The 23,980-nt window shown below is 36.9% G+C and overlaps 1 protein-coding gene across 7 annotated transcripts in view; it reads left to right on the forward strand.

Annotated features, from left to right (window-relative positions):
- The window catches only part of ESR1 (estrogen receptor 1), a 445,612-nt gene that overhangs the window by 316,186 nt on the left and 105,446 nt on the right, over positions 1 to 23,980 (forward strand). For all 7 annotated transcript variants that reach the window (XM_003255892.3, XM_012506023.2, XM_003255891.3 and 4 more), the window contains one exon: positions 8,636 to 8,774. In XM_003255892.3, coding sequence (XP_003255940.1) covers positions 8,636 to 8,774 — 139 coding nt within the window. The remainder of the gene's footprint in view (positions 1 to 8,635; positions 8,775 to 23,980) is intronic.

Genomic DNA, 23,980 nt, shown 5'->3' on the forward strand with positions numbered 1-23,980 from the left:
GTGTGTTTGGAAAATTGGGAAGCTAGAAGATACTCTTAAATCCATCAGCTTCTCCAGAACTCTTCTCAAATGCTTATTGTCATGACAACCATCTCTTCATAAACCAAGGCTCTGAGTGTAATACAGATGGGGCTGGTAACAAGGTAGGATTGCCATCTGCTTTGTTTTCTCTAAGGGACATTTTTTTTTTGTGATCCCCAAGTCTCATCCTCAAATCTGAAAGTGTTGACTTATTTTTCTTTCTGGAGTCAGATAGAGCTGTGAGATTAATTCTTTTCTCCTGACAAACTACTTCCTCACCTGTCATCAAACAACTTACTTGTTGTTAAATGGAGAGAAAAAAAGGGTAATTATGTGTGTGTGTGTGAAAACAAATATACAAATTTTAATGATTTATTTATCTGTCTACTTTGCAAAGTCTCCTATGAGGTACCTAGTAATTCAATAATACAGTCAAGTGTGAGATCCAGAAACAAGTAGGAGTGAGGCAATCATTTTCCCATGAAACAAGTAAAATTGTTATTGCTTTTGAACATTTTATTAACACCTGTGCTTCCTGATGGTGGGGCTGCATGAAGTTTGTAAGTAGTTTCCTCATTCTTATTAGGTAACAAATAGGAGCATAAATTATTTAGGAGAGGAAAACCTTTTCTTGTTACCAAATTTGGAGAGAAATTTGCCAGAGAAATGAATGCTTACAGGAGGGATACTGCTTAATATCTTCATACTCCCCTTTGCCAAAGATACAAATGACATTTTCTTATATCAACTTCCTACAAAAAGTGAGGCCATAAATTTTTAAAGGAATATACCCAGTATTTTAAAAGTTTGTATATATCATGATCAGAATTAAGATATATCCAGCTTTTGAAAAAAATATACATATTTAGCCATTAAAAGGTATGTGGTAAACTAAACTGATGAATAAAGGTTATGGGAAATATTTCATAAAATTTATATTTAAAGAATAATTTCTCTCTTTGTATTATAGTTATTTTACATAAGCTACAATCTATAATTCTAAACCTGAATTTCTTGAGGGGCTTTATAAGCTTCATTTTTCTTTCTAAATAGAGAAGAAGTGCATACACTGCTTTTATGTCCTATATGTTGATGTGTAAAAATAATCAAATACTAGTGGGTGAGTAGAATGTAACTACAATATATTACATACACAAACACACAGGATGACTAAACCGTGCACATGAGCTGATGTCCAGAGCAGGGAAAAGCTGCTAAAGAATTTTTGAAGTAGAGTTAGAATGCAGTTTTGTGGTTAAGACTAATAATTTTTCAAAGGAGCATTATAAGGAGTGTGGTTACTTGGGTTGGAGTTGAAAACCAAGCAACAGTTGAGCAGACTTGAAACCAGTTTTGTCTTTAGGTTTCTTTTCTTAATGATTGGTCTACAATGAGTTAGCCACTCATTGTACTTAAGGTCTTGGCAAAGGAGAGACTTTCTTCGCCGTGTAGTTTATACCTCATGTATGCATTACAATAGACAGGTCTAGGAAATACTGCAGGCCTTCTATTGGTTTTTATCCTCCATTTAGATAAAAATGAGGAAGAAGTAGCATTATCACAAAGAATCGTGTTGGCTTTTAGTTGGTATATACTACAGAAACATCACCTTTGAATTTGTATATGCAAAAAAAAAAATCTCAGAGTAAGATGTAAGTTCTGTTGCATTGTTCTGAAGGAATGGGTAATGTCAGAAATGTCTTCATTACATTATATAAAGTAATACACGGTGCTGTTATCAGATTGCATAGTCAAAATTGGCAAGTTTGCAGATTTACATAGATATCATGACTTTCATCATTCATACTTCTTTCAAGAAACGGTCATCTTAATATGGGGTATTTATTTGAGGCATACACCGTTTGTTTTAAGAAGCAGTACCTTTGTTTATTGTAAAACTTCTGGACTAAATCCTTCAATTTTTTCTCAAATGAATTCAGTTTTTTTTTCTTACCACTGGTTTTTACTGCGTAGCGTTTGCCCGAAGAACACCACTTTGTTTCCCAAGGCAAGTAGTCACTACAAGGCAAGTTTTGTTCTGTCTATCCCAAGGCAAATAGACAGCAGCAAACACAGTGTGGAGGGCTGCTGGGTTCAGCAGAAAACCATCAACTATTTCTAATTGGGGGTGTATGAAGACAGCTGCATTCTGGACATGCTAAACATCTTGAAATGCTTGGAGCGTAATAAAACCCCAAACGTGCTTTCTTTTCTCATTTCTTTGCACATGTATTTTAGGCAAAATATAATCCACATGCTGTTGTTCCCTCTCCTTTTAAATCACGAAAAATATTGTTTTTTAGGGCTATTTGAGGTCCAGGAAGCCTTTTTATCCTTTTTATTAGGTTATTTTTATATATAAATGAAAAGAAAAACATAAACAGAAAATATAACATGACATCATGAATGAGGGCAAGCACAAACTGCCCATTTTAAGTTTGAAGTTATAAACCTAAAATATTTTAAAACAAAACATTTCTCCTGGTGTTTTGCAAAAGCAGTGCTTTCTTCTATTGGGCAGAAATTGCAGCCTGTTGGGATGAAGTAGAGAATAGAACTAATATTTATTGAGTAGCTACCATGGCTTTCTGGGACATCTGCTAACCCCTTAATTTTTACAGTAACCCTAGGTGGTAGGTCAGTCCATCTGCATTTTACAGACAGGAAATGCTTTCGGAGATATTAATTAGTTGGCTGTAGACCACAGAAGAATTGAAAGTCAGGTCTTCTTGACTTTTCAGCTCATGACTTCATTACTTCTGCCCTCCTCATTCTGTTGGGAGATGGGTGGGAGTGTGCCCTTCAGATAATCAAAAAGTCCCATGTTGGGATGTGATTTGGAAATAGCTAGTCCTCAGGCCTGTGGACGAAGGCTATTGTAGCCTCAAGAAAGAAAGAGTCAGCTTGATATTGGCAAGGTGGTTATTTAGTATGGCAGCTGCATAAGAGCATTGGATAGGTGGTACGATATGGGATGGGGGTCAGGGCGGGAGCTGCTCACACCCCCTTACTATAGCAGAGCAAAACCAGAATCGTCACGGTGATGGTGATGTAGGGCAGGTTCAAGAGAAAGGTCATGTTCTTCTGGCATTGAGACTCACAATATTTCAAAACAAGTGAGTATTTATTCCATTACAATTTATTTTGGTGATGGATGTTGCATTTATTTTATTTTCTAACAGTAGTACATATTTGGTAAGAGTTGTTTGTGACATTCTTCATTTAAATGGATTAAACTCATTTTCTTAATTTTTTTAAATGTTTGTCCTGTTATCGAAGATATCTTAAAGTGTTGCAGAATGGGAATCATAGCTTTAATGACTCTGCATATAAGAGAGTCCAAACATTTCTTTTTGGAGAGAAGGAAGGTCATTTCAACTGTACTATAGGAACGATAGGGCCCGTGGTCCATGGTATGGCAATAAGTTACTCCTTTTTAGAGAATAAATTGCAAAATATAGGACATGAGGGCTGCTTGGTATTTACACAGGAGTCTAGTTCTTCTGATACTATGTATTCTATAAGCTTTCTCCCAGAAATCCAAAGTTTTATTTAGCTTGTAGCCATCATTGTGCCACAATCTTCCTTCCATGATTTATTTTTTTCCCATACTGTACTCTTGCACTGAGTCTTTGGCATTGAAGGGGAAAGAGATGAATTATTCAACTATTCTTCTATTGAGTAAAAAGCCAATACAGAAAAAAATGCAACAGGCAATTTCATGACTGACATTTTGGAGAACATTGGGGTCATCATATGACTGAGAAAATGATTATCTCTTTTGAAGGTCAGGAAACCAATATTTTTTTTTCCAGTGAATCTACTGAGGGAACCAACCACCTAGCTTTTTGTAAATAGCACTCCCAGGGAAATGTTGCTTTTTTCTTTTGCAGTGTTTCTGCTTTGAATCTTCATAGACTGTATCCCATGGAAGCAGGAATATAATTACTGTAGTGCTTACTTTTTTTCATGTCTCTACTGAAGAGCCACCCTGATTTATCTTTTACTCCAAGGTAGTGTGGAACTTTACAAGGATTTAGATTATATTAGTCATTTTGCTTGGAGATCTCTGCACACTTTTCAACATCATTTCTAAGAGCCTTGCCACACCCAGTAAAGGGGGGTGAGGCTTCAAGAATCTCTTTGTGTACCAATGCAAATTAGGCAATGTGGAAGAAGTCCCTAGCAGAGCAGAGTTGAGAGAGGGCTCGGAATCTCGTGAGGCCTGGGGCAGGGAGGTGGACATGCCATGAGCTTCTTTCACAGTCAAAACAAAGTTAACATTTCTTGGAGGAAAAACTGTACTGTATAATGGAAGGCAGAAGGCAGGGATGTCTGTGCTTGGTGATGAAGCTGGAAGTAGTGAGCTGGTTTATGATGGAGGGGTGAATTGTGCCATGAAAGAGACTCCCCTCAATTTTATTAGCTAGATTACTGCCCATACAGGGGGTGAGGAGTGAGGATTTTAAGGCATTTCTCTCTGTTTTCAATATATCATCGCTGGATTCACTATTACTGGGACTTGTGAATATAGACTAGGGATTAAAACCTGAGTTTGCTTTTACAAAATTTTTATTTTATTAAATGAGATTTCTGAGCAACTGATTTCACCTAGTCTTATCAAACTATTGTTACTACTTTTTCGATATGCATTCTGTCCCTCCTGTGTGAAGGCCACAGGCCCACGGCCCCCATGTCATTGAGATGGAGGTCCTCAAGTGATGGGGAGATGAATCACCTCTCACTTGCCACCTGCGAGAATATCTATCACTGATACCTCTCCTTATGTCCCGTAGCAACTGCTAAGCTCCCACTTTATTATTGGTGACACTTTCTAGTGTTCAAGAGAGAATGGGATTTACTTTTTGAATGCCTCTAAGTTATTATAGCAGGTTCATTTGGAATTGCATATTAGAACATTCTTCCTGTTTATCAGGAAAATAAACCAAGGTCTTGAAACTTGATGTCTATCCATAGTTGGCCCAATATAATTTTGCATGTGATTTATTACATTATTTTTCTCCATTGGCTATGAACTGAAGGTGTCTCATGGATATTTATTCCACGCTGAAAAGGTAGTTAGATGCTGTGTGGTAAAGTCAAGACCAGTCTATTGGAAGAAAAGAGACACTCCATCTAATAATCTTTCATAGTCTTCACATTCATTGAGAAGGTTAATTGATAACCTTTCCTGCACACTGTCTCCCAACTCTGACCCAGGAACTTGCAGAGCACACTGTGCAACAGATGTAATAACCCTTGTCTGCAGGCAATATGCACAGCTGGGAAAGATAATTAAATAGACTCTTTTTGAGAGGTCTACAACATTTCCACAGAAGGATCGAGCAATCCTGCTGGCCTCCGACTGAAAACTATTACCAACAGACATGCTTCAGATGGATTCCTTGATCACCATACTTACATGGCGCAAGTGCTTACGGGGAGCTTCTTTGGCTTCCAAAAGGCCACTAAAACTGTCAGACCTAAGTAATACTGGAACTGTAAAGTGGGAATTAAAAATTATAATTCAACTTAACATGTAAAGTTCCCATCAGAAAGGGGCCTTTGGTTTTCCATATTGATCGGTTACATGGTCAACTGCAGTTCTAATTCATGAGACACGCCCAGAGCTCATCCTGCGTGATTCTTTTTGAGGTTTATTTAGGGTGTTAGATAATCTGGGGTAGGTTTCATCATGGGTGGCAATATTACATATAGCAAATGTCATGAGAAGAGAGAAAAAGCCTCCCTTTTGAATCTTAACATTTCTGCAAGTAAGTTTAATTTACAGTGTTAAGTTTACATTACTATTATGAGACTTCACCTAAAAGATTGAGGTGAAATCTTAAAGAATTATGAAATTAAGAAATGAAACCAGAGGGCTTTCATTTTAAGTACTGATCACTTAAACCAAAACCGGTTTGGCTTATCCTATGAGATCGTGGGTACTGAGAAAGAGGAGCATTTACTGCTGCATCAGGAGATGTTTCCTTGAGAGCAAGGCCAGTTCTTTTTGACCCAGTACATCCCATAGGTAAATCACTGCACACTGTAGAGATACCTGTTCCCTCCCTTCCCCCACCCCCTGGGGTTCTGAAACCAAATCATTGCTTTTTCATCTTTTACTTATCCTTATAAACAAAGCCACCCACTTTCTCATTTTTCCTGATGCCAAGTCCTTCGTTACATGAGTGGAATCCACTCTTTTCAATGGAAAGACACCTGCTCGGAGGCAGGCTACACTGTCATGAGCCTTGGCATGGCTGAGTGATGTAGTGGAAGGTGCAATAAATTTAAACTTGAAAAATGCAAAATTTGATGGAATCATGCATCTTGTGCCTACAGTGAGTATATGGTCTAGCAGGATTTACAGATACATGCATGATTAATTTGAATACAGTATAGCAAAATGATCTGTTAAAAAACACATGAAAAGATGTGCAACATTATTAATCGTTAGGAAAATGCACATAAAACCACAGTTCCTGTGTGATACCTCTGTACATCTATTAGAATGTATAAAATTTAAAAAGACTGACCATACCAAGCACTGGTGAGGATGTAGACCAACTGGTGCTTTCATATTTTGCTGGTGAGAATGTAAATGGTACAACCACTTTGAAAACAGTTTGACAGTTTCTTAAAAAGCTAAAACATCCACCTGGCATACTATGTACAGATATCCTACTCTTACGTATTTAACCAAGAGAAATAAAAGCATATATCCATACAAAAATTTGTATATAAATTGCTCCTAGCAGCTTTATTTGTAATAGCCAAAAACTAGAAACAACCCAAATGTCCAATAAAAGGATATATTGTATTTATTTATGGGATATATCCCTGCAATGGAATACCACTTAGGAATAGAAAGAATCAACTGTTCATCATACATGCAACCACATGGATAAGTCTTAAAATAATTATGCTGAGTTAAGAAGTCAGACAAAAAGGTAAGAGACTGTTAGGAGCTGAATTAGCGTGTTAACAGTGGCAATGAAAAAGGAGAAAATTATAGCTACCTCAAGACAGAATTGACGAGCTTTGATTATGAAATGATGGTAAGAGAGGGGGCCATAGACTCTGAGTTCTGTCTCTAGCTTTGGTTTCCCTATGTGGATCATTATCTATTTGGATATAACAATTATCTGAAAGATGATACTTAAGCATGTAAGAAATGATAAGCTACCTGTTTAATGCTGAGCTTTTGTTACCTCCAAGAGCGCCAAGAAGAAACATCCTGTAAGCAGATCATTCACACTTGATTGTTAAAGGAAAACAAAATTCCATTTTGTCTTTTTTATCAACACAAGTATAGCTGGCTAATAAAAGTGTAATATTCATGAGAGAAAAAGAAAAGAACACACACACACATACACTCAATGAGATTCCTAGAGTCATTCCCGTGGATAAGAGGGAAGGAAGGGTTGAAGGCAAAGAGAGAAGGAAAGGAAATAGACCATGATGGGATATCTTAGTGCAAAAGAATAGGGGGCTGATTTGAAGGCAGCAAACTTCATGGATACTTGATTTATTTAATGTCCCTGTCATTCTGGCATATCTTAATGTGTGTGGTGTGTGATTTATTTAGTCACTTGATCCAAATTCTCTAATTAAGTGGAGCTCAGAAGATATAGTGTCCATTGTGGTCAAGGGCACAGGTTTTGGCTTCAACAGACAAATAAGCTCTCTGAGCATCTGTCTTCTCATCGGTACAATGGGATATCAGTTCCTACCTCTTCAGGTTGTTGTATTCATAAATAAATTGTGTACGAGAAACATTAGGACTGCTTCTAACCCAACAAACCTTCTCCTCCTCCTGCTCCTCCTCCTCTCCTCCTCCTTCTTCTTCTTCCTCCTCTTCCTCCTCTTCTTCCTTTTCCTCTTCTCCTTCCTTCTTCCTTCCTTCCTTTCTTCCTCCTTCTCATTATTATTATTAGGTAACCACAATACTATCAGTAATGATTGGAAAAAGCTTTAATCTCCTAGTTCACCATTAGAAAACAAGAACACATTTTGGTGGTTATTACCCGAAGTAATCATAATGTCACCTTTTTATTCCATCTGACTCATTATTCCAAGTGATTTATTTATATATGGGGTTTTCTGAGTCTTTCTTTTACATACTACAAAAAAATGAGTGTGATTTAGTGATGAAGCAAAGAAATAGAAATTTAGTGACTTTCATTCTGCCTGTGCCCCAATTCCTACTTGGCCTAAGGCAAGTAATTTAAATTTCTTTCACCTTAACATCTTCTACTCAAACAGAAATGAGGAACAGTCACAGGGTACTATTGTAACTGTCTAAGTAGAAGGCACACAAGTTTTCACACTGAGTATAACACTTTATAGAAAGCTAAGTGTGTTGCTCAAGTTGGTACATTTCTGTAGATGTGACACTATGGCACTAAGAAACTTAATGCCACCCTGAAATTCATTGAGATAGCTAGATTTTAAAAATAATTACTTGACTTCACTATAAAGTATGTTCGTATTGCATTTACTCCATCTAGTAGAAAATAGACCTTGTCAGTTCAAATCCCTGTTGCATTAATTTCACCAGTAATGAGTCTTTTTCATTTGAGTCAGCAGGGTTTTTCTTGCTTGTTTTCAGGCTTTGTGGATTTGACCCTCCATGATCAGGTCCACCTTCTAGAATGTGCCTGGCTAGAGATCCTGATGATTGGTCTCGTCTGGCGCTCCATGGAGCACCCAGGGAAGCTCCTGTTTGCTCCTAACTTGCTCTTGGACAGGTAAGTGACCTGGCTGTAGCTTAGGAGAAGCATGTTCTTTACGATCATAGTTCATTCATGAAACTATTTTATTCATCTCTCTGTGAAGCTTCAGAGAACTTTATTAGGTATGTTTACTTAACAAATGGGTGCATTGGGGGTGATGAAGCCTAGTCAAATTCACAGAAAGCTAAGGATAACTTTCTGTTAGACATCACCTCAGAAGAACTCTATTATTTCTAATACACACACACACACACACACACACACACTCTTTCTCTCTCTCTCTCTCATTATGAATGGTAATTTTCTAACTCCATCTTCAACTTGTATCATATAAAAATTATAATAACCTCTCTTTAATTAAAATCTATTGTTCCTTCTTGTACATCCAAACCACAATAGCCTGTTCATTTTCTTCTCCAATTTTCCCATCAGTAAAATGAAGAAATTTGACCAGAGTTCTGAAGGTCACATCCAGGTCGACAGATTCATTTTCATGTTTAAATATGTTACCTTCTTTAACATACCATTCTGGGGTTGCCTTGGAATGTGGGTCCCATTTTTTTTTTCAGTCATTGCATAGAGTCATAGAATTTGGATATTACTCAATAGCAGCTGCCACTGATAGTCTCCACCCTGCACCAGCTGTGATGCTAAACACTTTACATATATTACCTCATTTAATCATCACCGGACTCCTAGGAGACAGGAATGTCATCATCCATGTTTTACCAGAAAGGAAACTAAATCTCAGAGACATCCTGCTACTTGCAAAAAGCAGAAAGCTCACTAAATGGTGGAGCCAGAGTTCAAATTCAAGATCTTTCTGGCTCTGGTATGCTCTATTACCTCCTGTGCTGGGCACCTGGTCTTCCCACTCTCATGTTCAGTGATGCCTCCTTTGGTCTGCTGCCATAGCATTCTGTTTTCCAGGTAAATCTTGTCTTTGTGGGCTACATAACATTTTGGATGAGAAAGAACCATTTTGTTGTTTCTTGCAATCCTATTTTGCCTCCGTGCCAAGCAGTCTAAGGCTGCCAGGCTGCCCACAGTGCATCTCTGCATGGTACTTTACTTCAGAGCATTTCACTATCTTTCTACACCTGCCAAGTGCCTGGAGCAGAGTTGCAGCAAAATTTATTTAAGTACTGGAAAATTGTACAAGGTGTTGGTTATTGTTTTGTCATTTTATGTTAAGACAGCTTTTGAAAAACAGTGGTGATACCGTTCAAGAAGCATATTTTGCTGTCTGTGAAATATATTTTGATATCACAGTTTCACAAAATTATCAAGAATGGCCACTAGTCTTGTTCCTTAGAACTGTACTCACAATGTATTCTGTCAGCCTTCTAGAGGATGTCTTTACCGTGTTCTTTCCTTTCCATTCCTTGTTTCCTTTCCATTTTTTCCTATCTCGCTTCTCCTCTTTTTTCCTTTGCTTTCCTCTTTCTTTCTTTCTCCAGTCCTCTTAATTTTTTTGTCTTATAGCAGTGTGGTTTTGTAACCAAGTGATATCAAGTTTGCAAATGAAATCTTAGACCACACGTAATATTTCCCTGCCTACTGCCTGGAGTGTCTACCATGTTTAGGTTTTTGGACATTCATAACTCACTTGCTCCTTGATTTCCATCCTCATCTGTATCTATCTTCTTTTTTAAAATTTAATTCAATTTTTATAACATTGACACAATTGTGCAGATTCATAGGGTACACACTGATGTTTTGAGACATGTAATGTGTGGTGATCATATCTATCTTCTTGAGTACACACTTGCTCGAGGACAGTCATCAAATAATTGCATTTTGAATATGTGAAGGTTTTTGACATTACTGCACCCAAAAAATTCATATTGCCAATGAGGTGATATGGCCTAGGATTTTATCAGCTACAGCCTTCTCTTCCCTTTCTGTACACTCCAGTGGTGGCCAATTTTCTTTCCTCTCTCACAGAAGTATGAATGACTAAAAGTTCTCATCTCTATTCATTCCTACTTTCTAAAACTTCAGATTGGAAATTTTAATTCCCTCTAGACCAGGATTTGTCAATCTCTTTACTATTGACATTTTGGGTCAGATCATTCTTTCATTCTTTCTTGGTTGAGGGGTTGATATTGTTTGACTGTGTCCTCATCCAAATCTCAAATTGTAGCTCCCATAGTTCCCATGTGTCATGGGAGGGACCCGGTGGGAGGTAACTGAAACATGAGCAAAGGTCTTTCCCTTGCTCTTCTCATGATAGTGAATTTCTCATGATATCTAATGGTTTTATAAAGGGGAGTTCCCCTGCACATGCTCTCTCTCTTGCCTGTTGCCATGAAAGATGTGACTTTGCTCCTCCTTCCACCATGATTGTGAGGCTTCCCCAGCCACAAGGAACAGTGAGTCCATTAAACCTTTTCCTTTGTAAATTACCCAGTCTCAGGTATGCCTTTATTAGCAGCTTGAGAACAGACTAATACAAGGGGCTGTCTTGTGCATTTTAGGATGTTTAGCAGCATCCCTGGACTCCACCAGCTAGCTGCCAGTAGCAACCTCCACTTCCTCCAATTATGATAATTAACAATGTCTCCGGACATTTCTAACTATCTTCTGGTGTGTCAGGGGGTGGGGGAGGTAAAATTGTCTCTGGTTGAGAATCACCATTCTATGCTTTCCCAACTCAATGCTCTATAAGCTCCTCAGACACACTGTACTCTAAACTGAACACTTTATCTTCCACAAATCTATTCCGTTAATTTTCTGTCTTGGTGACATCAGCACTCACCTAGACACTAAAGCTAGAAGCTTTAAGTTACTCATGGATTCTACCTTCTCTCTCACCAAATTATCCAGTTAATTATCAAGTCATCTATGAACTGCTTCTGAATCCAGACCTCCCCTCTATCCCCATTCCTCTGCATGCCACAGGTCCTGGTTGTCTCTGCTGCAGATTCCTTGCTTCTGCACCACTGACTCACTTTCTTGGTCCTGCTACTCTTTCTTTCAGTCCGTCTCCCATACTGCTGCTGGAGAAGGCTTTCTAAGGCACAGCTGTGATCATGATGCTTCCTGACTCACCTTTTAGTGGCTCTCTCAATTCTTAACATGGAGAAACCCCATCTCTACTAAAAATACAAAATTAGCCAGGCATGGTGGCTCATGCCTGTAATCCCAGCTACCCGAGAGGCTGAGGCAGGAGAATTGCTTGAACATGGGAGGCAGAGGTTGCAGTGAGCCGAAATTGTGCCATTGCACTCCAGCCTAGACGAAATTCCATCTCAAAAAAAGAAAACACTGTGTAGACTTCTTATCTTAATAATCATGAATCTCTATTACAAGTGTCTCAAACACAAATTTCTGAAGAGTCATAGGTGACTCAGTGAGCCCTTGTCCAGGCTAAAAACACCTGGTGGCTGAATTCTGAACTTCACACATTCGAATTTCTCTTCCATTGCTTCTGAGAGATCCTCTACCATTACGGTCCCTTATCAGAGTCATATCTACCTATAAGGCTCATTTCAGGTGTTGTCTTTTTATAAAATCTTCCTTCAAACTTTCTCCTCTTCAGCCTTTATATATATGAAAGGCTTTTCTTTCTTTTCCTTTTCTAAGTTCCCATTGTAGTTGCTTTGCTTTTCTCTTTGTTATTCTCATTCCACCATATTAGTTATGATTGGATGTCTTATCTTCCCTACTAGCTCATAAATTTCTTGTGGTCAAAAACCAGATCTTGTTCATCTTGTGTGATCTCCAGTTTACAAAGTCTTCCATGATACCCAACAAATGTTTGTTAATTGCACTGGCCAAGGTCACCCAGGTGGCTTGTGGCCAAATCAGAAGAATCTACATCTTCTGATAGTCATGGCAGCTGTTATTCCCATCCAACTCACTTCTTGTGCATTGCTACTTATCAATTCCTGGCTTATTCCTTTAAAAACATTGCAGCAATACATATCTATGTGTTTTGGAAATATTTTCTTAATCTATAAGTGCATTTGGCATGTGCTTATATGTCTGCTTATATGCCACCAAATTTGAAATTCCAAATTTCCCCATTTGGAATTTCAAATGGGAAAAAGCAAAGACTCTTATCTTTCCCATAACCAAACCCCTTATGAAGTAAAATCCATATTGTCTCACTACAGGTAAGAATAATTAGGTGATATGATTTGGCTGTGTTCCCACCCAAATTTCACCTTGAATTATGATAATCCCTGGGTGTCAAGGGTGGAGCCAGGTGGAGATAATTGAATCATGTGGGTTGTTTTCCCCATACTGTTAGCGTGGTAGTGAATACATTTCATGAGATCTGATGATTTTATAAATGGGAGTCCCCCTGCACAAGCTCTCTTGCCTGCCGCCATGTAAGATGTGACTTTACTTCTCCTTGCCTTCCACCATGATTATGAGGCCTCCTCAGCCATGTGGAACTCTGAGTCAATTAAACCTCTTTCTTTTATATATTACCCAGTTTCAAGTATGTCTTTATTAGCAGCATGAGAACAAACTAATACATTACGTATATGTTAACGATGAGGAATGTGTATAAATACATATACGTTTATATTTAAATGTAATTAATATTTACAAATAACATGATATTAAAAATATGATCTATAATTTTTTAAATTATCTACTTTTCTAATCATTAACATGCACTAAATATTATTAAATTTCAATATTATTTAATTACCATCTTGGTGTTTGAGGATAACTGCTTTTGATGGCATTGATCGATGCATTAACAGTGAAACATTGTGACCAACAGCCCATCTGAGATTTTATACATGTAGAAGATGGCTTCTGAGTGACAGCTGAGAACACTGTTTATGTCTTTGCCCTACAGGTTCCTAACCCCTTTAATAAAATAGAGCTCTCTGATGCACATGACACATGGGTCTTCCTTATGCTCTTGTCCCATCACATTGTACATAGTAAACATTTTTAGCAACAAATAGTAAATACTTATAACTTTAAAAGCTAAGTGGTTGACAGCTGAGAGGCAGATGATGGTAATTTCATCATTTTCCTCATATCTCAGGCATTGTGATGCTACCTCTGGAAGGTCTGCAAGGTCAACTGCCTCCATAGGCTGTTTTCATTTGCATAGAAATAGGGGGGAAAGATAGCTTGAAGTCTGCAGGAGCCCTGCAACCCGTGGATTACCAATGTTGCTAACTGGAGCCTGGATTTCATCTTCAATTGATTGTAATGATGTCTTGTTCTCTCAAATCTTCGCAAATCTAGGCATTTATAAGACTATCCTGTAAGTCCCTTATAAGACCATGAGGATGCTAGAATTTACCCTAGTCTTTCCTTGTAATTGCTTAAATGTTAGTATTGGCAAATGGGGTTTGGTGATTATAAGAGTAAAAAAACCTGCTGCCATCCCACTTTTGTGAGCAGAGGATATATTTCCTGTCTTGCTTCCATTTAAAAAGAATGATTGCTTGATTGGCTTCCTGATGACAACCCATGATATATTGATTCTGTTAGTTTATAACTTTCCTAGTAGTCATATGCTTATAGGCCAATTTTATCCTTGCCATGCTTAGCCTACTCACAATTTCCAGTTCTCTGTATCCTGCAGCAGTGAGTTCCAAATACTTAATGCTGTCATCTCTTCCTGTGAAAACCAAGAAATAAAGGTTATTATAAGGTATAAATAAAGAACCCAGTGATTTCTCTTGGGGTGTATGTGTCCATGTGTGTGTATATTTTACAAGAGGAAAGTTAAAGATACTAAGAATGCCTGTGAAAGTAATCAGGAAATGGAGAAAACTTGTTTTCCATTCTAGCACCTAATCCTTTGGTGTGTTTTGGCACTAGAAAACACAAAATATGTCCTCTGTGTCTACCAGGAATGCCTCTCTTCATTTAGTCCTGCTTGAGTGCTCACAATGGAAAAATATAGACTGAAAACAGGAGCAAAAGTGTTCATCCTACTCATTCCTTGTGGGGTCTCTTTGCTTTCAGAGAGATGTTAGAGATGTTAGTAAATGGTGTTAGAAGAAACAATGTAAATTGCATGTTCAGTAAGACGATCCAGTTTCTAAGGAACTGTTTTACTGGCGCCATCCATGCTAACAAATTCTGAGAAATATTTGCGGATTTCTCAGTGAAGCCAAAGCACTCTCTCTTGACTCCTATTTACTCTCAGAGAAAAAAACTATTCATCCATTTCAAAAGCAGGGACCAATTCAACAAGCAGAATATTCCCTCTACTAAGCCTTTGGCCAGAGAGTTGTTGCTCTAGTTCTTTCCATCACTCCTGCATCAGGAGGCTCTGCCTGCAGGAAATAGTATTGGACAACAGAAAGTTCTTTTACTTGCAGGCATAAAATAGGAATAAATTCTCCTCCTTAAGAGAAAAACAGGTTGCTGCACCAGAAAGAACATTTGCCTCTTCTACTAAATAGCAGACTGTTTTCCGATGATAAACTCATTTTAAATAGAAAAAAAAAAAAGTCATTCTCTACAAACAAGAACACTTTCATTTTTGGTTGTTTATTGTAAATATTGCAGAAAAAAACATGCAAATAAAAATATGCCAAAAAAATCAATGCTTCCAGTAACATATTTATTAGCTATCTTTTTCCCCATGTAAAACTTCAGGTAAATTCTTTGCAGATTTTTTACTTGGAAGAATAATAAAAAAAAAGTTCTGAAATGAGTTGAATTCATCCACATGTGTTTTTGGGGCATGAAGAGTAGGACCTCCCTTTACATTCCCTCTTCAAATTCTCCCCTCTGAAAAATGGGTGGTACACTCAAAGGAGGACCGCACACATTGTAGTAGCTGGGGGAGCAGGTTTTGGGGGTGGGAGGAGCAGGTTTTGGGGATGGGAGGAGCGGTGAGTGATCTTTTCAGCAAAGTCAGTCGTGGGCAGGGGACAGCTTCAGGAATACTGTCAGCTTTACTGGATTCCACCATCGCTTTCCAGGACTGTTTAGTCCCTGGGCCCTTGAAGGGTTTGCGTGCCTCTTGTCTCCATTCAAACCTCAAGAACTTTGTTCATGGTATTTTTTTTTCACTCTATCATATGGAATTGAGTGAAAAAAAGAAAAAAAAGGAAGCCAACACTTACTTAACTACTTTAATGTATAGGACTGTCTTCTGGATTGTCTTCTAAACTATATTTCATTCAACGTGTGAGAATACAGGTAGGAAAGAGTTTTGCTAGTTTCTATTTTGACTGTGGATCCATTGATTCTTTCTGGTTCTGAGCCCTTAATTGCTCAGCTGCAGATGCCACTTGACTGACTCTTAAAAGTCTTTGGTTTATTGCCTGATTCTGGGAATATGAAACTGTAAGCTGTAAAGGAGAAAAACTGAGACCAAAAGAAAGGAGAAGTAAGCCAAACTGCCATTGGGATTGCCACATCTTATTGAAGATAAATCAAAATATCCATTTGACTAGAAATCAATTGAATGGGCACTTTAAATGGGCCAATTCAATGATACCTGAACTATATCTCAAAAAAAGGTGTTAAACACAGGCACACACATATGCACACATATTGGAATTCCAGGAAAAGTCACTTTGATCAACAGGATTATCAATCATCAAAGTGCTTAGAAGGGTTCTATTGGAATAAAGGTAAAAAAAAAATCAAAGTAAAGTTTCTCCTTAAAAACAAAAGCAATTAAGCAGCACTATATTATAAAATGTGCTAAGCCATAAGTCAAAATTCTTAAGAGACTTAAACCTGTAAACAGTAAGGATCCACTCAATGTGAAGTTACTCCAGAGGGAAAGGCATGAGCCCAACCAAAGTATTAATCCTGTGTAGGAGGTTAATTTGACTCTTCTTAACATTTTTACACACCACATTATGTTTTATTCACCATTTATTATTAACTGAATTTATTAAAGTATAATCAAAATAATATTTTTGACAGTTTAAAAATATTCTTATAATATTTAAGTTACATATACTATGCAGGGACAGTCAAGTAATTCCACTCTGACATCTGTATTTATTACCGCCACCTGTCCATGATGGTGTTAGAAAGATCCTCATTTGTTTTGGGGGATGCCCCTAAAATCCAGCTTTAAGAGGGGTTGGCCACTTTCAAGTTTGTGTTAGTTAGGATTCAGTTTAACCCAGCTCAACAGGTATTTACTAAGTACCAGCATATCCATAGGGCGCTGTATGATACTGGAGGACACACAGAAAAGAGATGTGTAAGAGGCACTCCTGCCCTCAAGGAGTTTACTATTGAGTGGTAGTGTAATATGAATAAACAAATGTATCTACTCAAAAGCAGGACATTCTAAGCAGGCCCTCACCAGCCTCTCATCATTCACATCTAGTGTATCTTCCTCCATCACTTTCTAAACGCTATGGATTCTGAGTGAAAACCAATCGCTGGTTTATGCATGTATGCATACATGAATTCACTCTTGACATTGCCATGCCAGAGTATTTAGTATAACTAGACTTATTATCCATTTATCCTGCCTAGAAGCATACTATAATATATACAACTCTAAAAGCAAGATCATTCCATATGTTGGTTCTTTTGAGCTGGCAGGGGGAAAGCAGAGTATGTTGGCAGGGGTCTATCAAGGTAGATGAGCCCAGTTTGTATATCTTTGAAATATTACGAATGCCAATGTGTTAGCACTGCTTGGATCTCTTCCTATGACAACAGTTCTTATTTTTTCCTTTTTCCTTTTTTTTTGTTTTTGTTTGTTTTTTTGAGACAGGATCTTGCTCTGTCAGCTAGACAGGAGTGCAGTGGTGTAATCTTGGCTCACTTCAATTTCCGCCTCCTGGGTTCAAGCAATTCTTGTGCCTCAGCCTACAGAGTAGTTGGGATTACAGGCATGCGCCATCATGCCTGGCTAATTTTTGCATTTTCAGTAGAGACGGGGTTTTGCCATGTTGGCCAGGCTGGTCTGGAACTCCTGGCCTCAAGTGATCTACTCCTTGGCCTCCCAAAGTGCTGGGATTACAGGTGTGAGCCACCACACCCGGCCCATCATTTCTTAATTTGATGAGTGGATAGAGGTTTGGCTTCAAATAAAGGGAGTTAGTCTGTCAATATCTGTTTCTTTAAAAATTTGCAATTGTTTTTATTTTTAGTGTCATGGTATGTGCCCTTAATGATCTAGAATTAAGTTCTAATGTCTACCCTGGTATAATTGATTTCTCCCTGTGGGCTCCTAATATAAGAAGAAAGATGAAGTTTTTCTTTTAATGCTTTTAGAGATCTTCATTAAGTCATTTAATACTCTTATTTGCTCTTTCCCTGTGTGATGGTTAAGACTGAGTGTCAACTTGATTGGATTAAAGGATACAAAGTATTGATCCTGGGTGTGTCTGTGAGGGTGTTGCCAAAGGAGATTAATATTTGAGTCAGTGGGCTGTGGAAGGCACACCCACCCTTAATCTGGTGGGCATGATCTAGTCAACTGCCAGAGAATATAAGGCAGGCAGAAAAACGTGAAAGGGGAAACTGGCCTAGCCTCTCAGCCTACATCTTTCTCCCGTGCTGAATGCTTCCTGCCCTTGAACATTGGACTCCAAAATCTTCAGTTTTGTGACTTGGACTGGCTCTCCTTGCTGCTCAGCTTGTAGACAGTCTATTGTGGGACCTTCTGATCATGTAAGTTAATGCTTAATAAACTCCCCTTTATATATATCCTATTAGTTCTGTCCCTCTAGAGAACCCTGACTAATACACCCAGTGTGTTCTTTTATCAAATAGAAAGGAGATGTAGAAAACACACTATCCATGTCTTTGATTGTTACACCACACCAGATAATCAATTTCTTAACCTGCTTACTTATTTACCATTCTCCAATGGTGCCAATTCTAAGATCCATCATGACTTTATCATTAGAAAAGGGGATGTAACAAACATGATTAGATGTTACGGGAGTGCTGCTTACTGCATGATATGGTTTGGCTGTGTCCCCACCCAAATCTCATCCTGAATTGTAGCTCCCATACTTCCCACATGTTGTGGGAGGGACCCGGTGGGAGGTAATTGAATCATGGGGGTGGTTTCTCCCATAATGTTCTCCTGGTAGTGAATAAGTCTCACAAGCTCTGATGGTTTTATAAGGGGTTTTCCCTTTCATTGGCTCTCATTCTCTCTTGCCTGCTGCCATGCAAGACATCCCTTTGCTCCTCCTTCATCTTCTGCCATGATTGTGAGGCCTCCCCAGCCATGTGGAACTGTAAGTCCATTAAACCTCTTTTCTTTATAAATTACCCAGTCTCATGTATGTGTTTATCAGCAGCATGAAAATAGACTAATACACTGCATGCTCAGTATACTCAGGCACTCTGGAAACTAGGTTTCTACTTCGGACCCCTGAGAGAAAAGGGTTATGTATCTCCAAGTGTGGTCATGACAGGCATCACTACTGTGTGCCATTGGGCCTGTGGGTGGAGCCACCTTAGCCTCTGAGGAAAGCAGAACCTGAGAGTGTGCTTAATTCAGAGTGTGTGTGACTTGGAGTGTGGAAAGGAAGATTTCCAGATTTGCGGTATTGGCGACTGAAAGGATGGCAATGCTATTGATGGAGATTAGGAGGACAGGAGAGAGGTAGATGTTGAGCAACTCCAAGGAGTTTTTCCTTATACATGTTGGGTTTAAAGTGCAGGGAAGATATCCTGGATATCCTGAAGGTTATTCCAGGCAGAAATTTGGAGCTCAGAAGAGACATCAGAGCTGAAGATAAAAAATTTGAGAACCATCTCCATAGTTAAAAGTGTGGAACGAATGTGATGACTAGACAAGATAATAGAGAAAAGGTATCCAAAGGCCTGAGGAAAGACCTCTTAAAAGGCTGACTTTTCAGGGTTTTAGGTAGAAAAATAGTCCCAGCCTGGGGTTAAGGCAGTTTTTTGAGAAGTAGAGGTACAAAGTTCCTTGTTCCAAAGGAAGGGCGTCTTTCAAAAGAAAAAGGATGGGCCAGGTGCAGTGGCTTACGCATGTAATCTCAGCACTTTGGGAGGCCGAGGCTGGCGGATCACCTGAGGTCAGGAGATCGAGACCAGCCTGACCAACATGGAGAAACCCTGTCTCTACTAAAAATACAAAAATAAAAAATTAGCCGGGCTTGGTGGTGCATGCCTGTAACCCAGCTACTCAGGAGGCTGAGGCAGGAGATTCGCTTGAACCTGGGAGGCAGAGGTTGCAGTGAGCCAAGTTCTCACTATTGCATTCCAGCCTGGGCAAGAAGAGTGAAACTCTGTCTCAAAAAAAAAAAAAAAAAGAAAGAAAAAGAAAAAGGATGGTGAATTGGGCCAAATACCAGAGAGATGGACAGGAGTAAGAAGAAAACGACTAAAGATTTGTTCATCAGGAGCTCATTGTTTCTAAAGGGAGCATTTTTAGTAAAGAGGAAGGAGGAATAAAATGCAGTATAATATGTTAAATGTAAGTATAATTTATAAAAGAGAAAATGGGGATGGAATATTAGAAAAAAGGAACTGTAAACCAGCTCTTTGAGGTATTTGTCAGTGAGGAAAAGAGTGGGGCTATAGTTCTTGATAGCAACAGCATCAAAGGGAACTTTTTAAATCAAAATATGAATTTTTCAAACTGAAATAATGGGAAAATAATACAAAGAAATCTCATCTGCCCGTAATCCAAATTCAGTAGTTATTAAAATTTTGCCCCATTGCTTAATCCGTTAATCTCATTTCCTTTTGTCCTTTTTCTTTGTTTATTTTTGGCTAAAACATTTTAAAGACAAATCCTAAATATCATACATCAGTAGGGATTTACAAAAAAAATTTCTTGATAATCACAATGCCATTCTCATACCAAATAAACTTATAATAATTCCATGATATCATCTAAAAACCAGTTCTTTTCTACATCAAAAATGTCTGTTTATAGTTGATTTATTCAATTTAGAGTCCAAACAAGTTCCAGATATTAGACATTAGGTCATTAATGTCTGTCTATTTGAATTTATAACAATTTCCCCTTAATTTATTTTCTCCAGCTTCTCTGGAGACTAGGTCAGTTGTTTTGTAGCTGTCTGGATATATCTGATTGCTTCCTTCTAGTGTCATTTAACTTGTTCCTCTATCCTCAGTGTTTCTGCAAATGGAAGTTAGCCTCATAGCAGGGGTTGGCATACTTTAGCCTGCTTACCAAATATGACTCCCTTACATTTTTGTAAATAAAATGTTACTAGAACACTGTCACATATGTTGGGGTCATAGAAAGAGTTTCCGTGTCCCCAAGTTATAATTACATTCACTTATATTTTCTTCTAGTAATTTTTACTCTTACATATTAGGGGTCAATTTGGAATTTCTCTTCATATACAGTATGCAATAAAGAATGACTTTTATACTTTTCCAAATGTATATTCAGTTGTCTCAACACCATTTATTAAAAAGTCAGTATTTCTCAAGTGATTTGAGATCTATCCTTAATTACACACTAAATTTCTCTATAGTCTTGTCTTTTTCTAATACGTTAATTCTGTACTAAGATTTGTTTATCTGTTAACGGATCAATATCACGTAGCCTTGTTTATAGAAGGTGCACATTGTTTTAATTCTGGCCATGCTATCCCACTAAATATTGCCCTTTGATTTTTCAGAGTTTTACCATGGATTCTTCCTTGTTTCTTTTTCTATGTGACCTTTAGAATTAACTTGTTTAATTCCATAAGTAAATTTATTGATAGTTTTATTTAAATTATGTAAAATATAAATTGGCTTAGGAAGTACTGACATCTTCATGATGTTAAGTCTTCATATCTAAGACCGAGGTGTGCCTTTTCATTTGTTAAATATTCTTTGTGTCTTTCAGAAGTGTTTTCAAGTATCCTTATGTATATTTTGCACAAATTTTTATATTTGTGCCTATTGGATGCCACGTGCAGTGTTAAAAAAAATTATAGCTATTTTATATATATATATATTATATAAGTATATAAAATATATATGATATAAATATATAGTTATAATACGTAAATATATTTTAATATATTATATAATATATACATGTGTTGTATTTATATATGTATTTATATGTGTATCTATAAATATACATATATGTGTACATATACACATATATACACATTATATGTATGTTTATACGCATATAAATACATATATAAATATACTAGGAAGTCCATGGGGTTTCCTAGTATACAATCATATTGTCTGCAAATAGAGATTGTTATACCTTTTCCTTTCTATCCCTAAATGTCTAAAAGATTTTTTCTTAGCTAGTGGCACTGGATGACACCTATAATGTCTTCTAAAAATAGTAGCAGTAATAGGCACCATTTCCTTATTCTTGAATATTCATTCATGTTACAAAGTTTATAGGAATTTCTGAATTATTAAGTACTTCTAATAGGAATGAGGTTATTTTCATTATTGCATCAAAATTCATAAGAAAGTTTGGTGTCAAATTTGTGCTTTGTGTGTAGTCTTCATTACGCTTTTTTTTTTTTTTTTAACCAGTGTTAAACATTCATTACAAAAATAGTCTGGAAGTTTTTCTTTTTTTTTTTTTTTCTATGTCCTGGAAGGTGTAAGTAGAATTGGGATTATTTGATCTTTAAGATGTAAAACACTGGTAGAATTCTGCCTTTGAAAGCACCTGGACATGGTGACTTCTTATAGGTGAGCTCTCTGGAAACTTTATTTCTTCTGTAGTAATTGGTCTCCTTAGACTTTCTATTCCTTCTGGAGTCAGATATTGTACATCAAATCTTCTGTTAAAGTTATCCATTTCTTCTTGGTATTCCGATTTGTCACATTGAGTTGGACAAATGATTTCTGATGATGTTTAAAAAATTTTCTCTGGTTTGATGGTTACTTTGACCTTATAATTTATTTTGTGTATTTATACTTCTTTTAGAAACTTAGGTCAGCTAGTGGTTCCTCTATTTTGTTGATTTTTTTCCTCAAAGAACTAGCTTAAGTTTATTTTATTAGTTCTACTAGTTTTCTGCTTTCTAACTCATTAAGTTATACCTTTAGCTTTATTAAATCCTTCATTCTGCTATCAGTTAATGTTTTAGTTCATTTTCTAGCTTTTTGAGTTGATACTTAATTTATTTTCATTTCATGATATAGGTAACATGCTCAGAATTTTCTCAAAGCACTATTTTAGCTGGGCCCCATAGATTCTAATATATCTTACTTTCATTATCATTATTTCCTAAAAATTCAGCAATTTCATGTTGTATTTTGTCTCTCGTTCAAGAGTTGTTTAATAGACAGTTTAATTTCCAGGTTGGATGGGCATTTTTTGTGTTTTTTGTTTTACTGTTTATAAATACTTTTGGCCTTGGGATCAGAGAATACTGCTTGTATTACAATTATTACTGAATATTTTTGTAGTCTAATATAATTTCAGCTTTCAAAAATGTTCCATGTATACTTGAAATGAAGGTTTATTTACCCTTATAAAGACAGGAGGTAAAATATTAGCTATGCCCATGTCTATTTATCTTCTTACAATTTTTTTCTTAATGAAAACTAATGATCCATTATCTGCTGCATAAGTATTTATGTTTGCTTTGTCTTTATTATGCCTTATGGCTTTTGTGTTAAAAAGCTATTGATTTATTTAATATTTTGGGAGGATTGAATTTTACCCTATCTAATATCAAGATCATGACTCTCGATTCCTTTTTATTTTCACTTACTTAATATATCTTTCTTCTATCTTTATTTTAAACACAAGAAGAGCTTTGCTTTCAGTTTCTATTTTACATAGTCTGCAATTGGATTTTACTTATTAGACAATCTGAGAATACTTTTAATAGATGAGTTATGCAAATATATATTTATTGATACCAACGCTGTGTTTAATTCAAGATCTGTTCTATTATTTTATATTTATTATATATTAAATTGTCTGATTTATTTACTATTTATCAATTTATTGAATTTCTTTTGCTTTCAGGTATTTTTTATTTTTGTTCTGGTTGTTAGATTTATGCCTACCTTAGTCAACTCTTCCTTTATAAGGCATTCATTTTCTACTATGAGCAGTAGTAAAATTATCTAGTAACTTAACAATTCCTGAGCACTCTCCAGTCCTAGTCACTAGTAATAATGCAGTGTTAAACTTTGTAATATTAATTATACTTAAGCCTCTATTACTTGGTTTGTCAAAATCAAATGATATCAATTTACTTCCAGCACATACCTATGAGGTAATTATAAGCTAATAATAAGTTCCATGACTATTCGTTTCTCTTTTTTTTTTTTTTTTGAGATGGAGTTTCGCTCTTGTT

Source organism: Nomascus leucogenys, chromosome 3 (genome assembly GCF_006542625.1).
Source record: "Nomascus leucogenys isolate Asia chromosome 3, Asia_NLE_v1, whole genome shotgun sequence".
NCBI lineage: Eukaryota > Metazoa > Chordata > Mammalia > Primates > Hylobatidae > Nomascus > Nomascus leucogenys.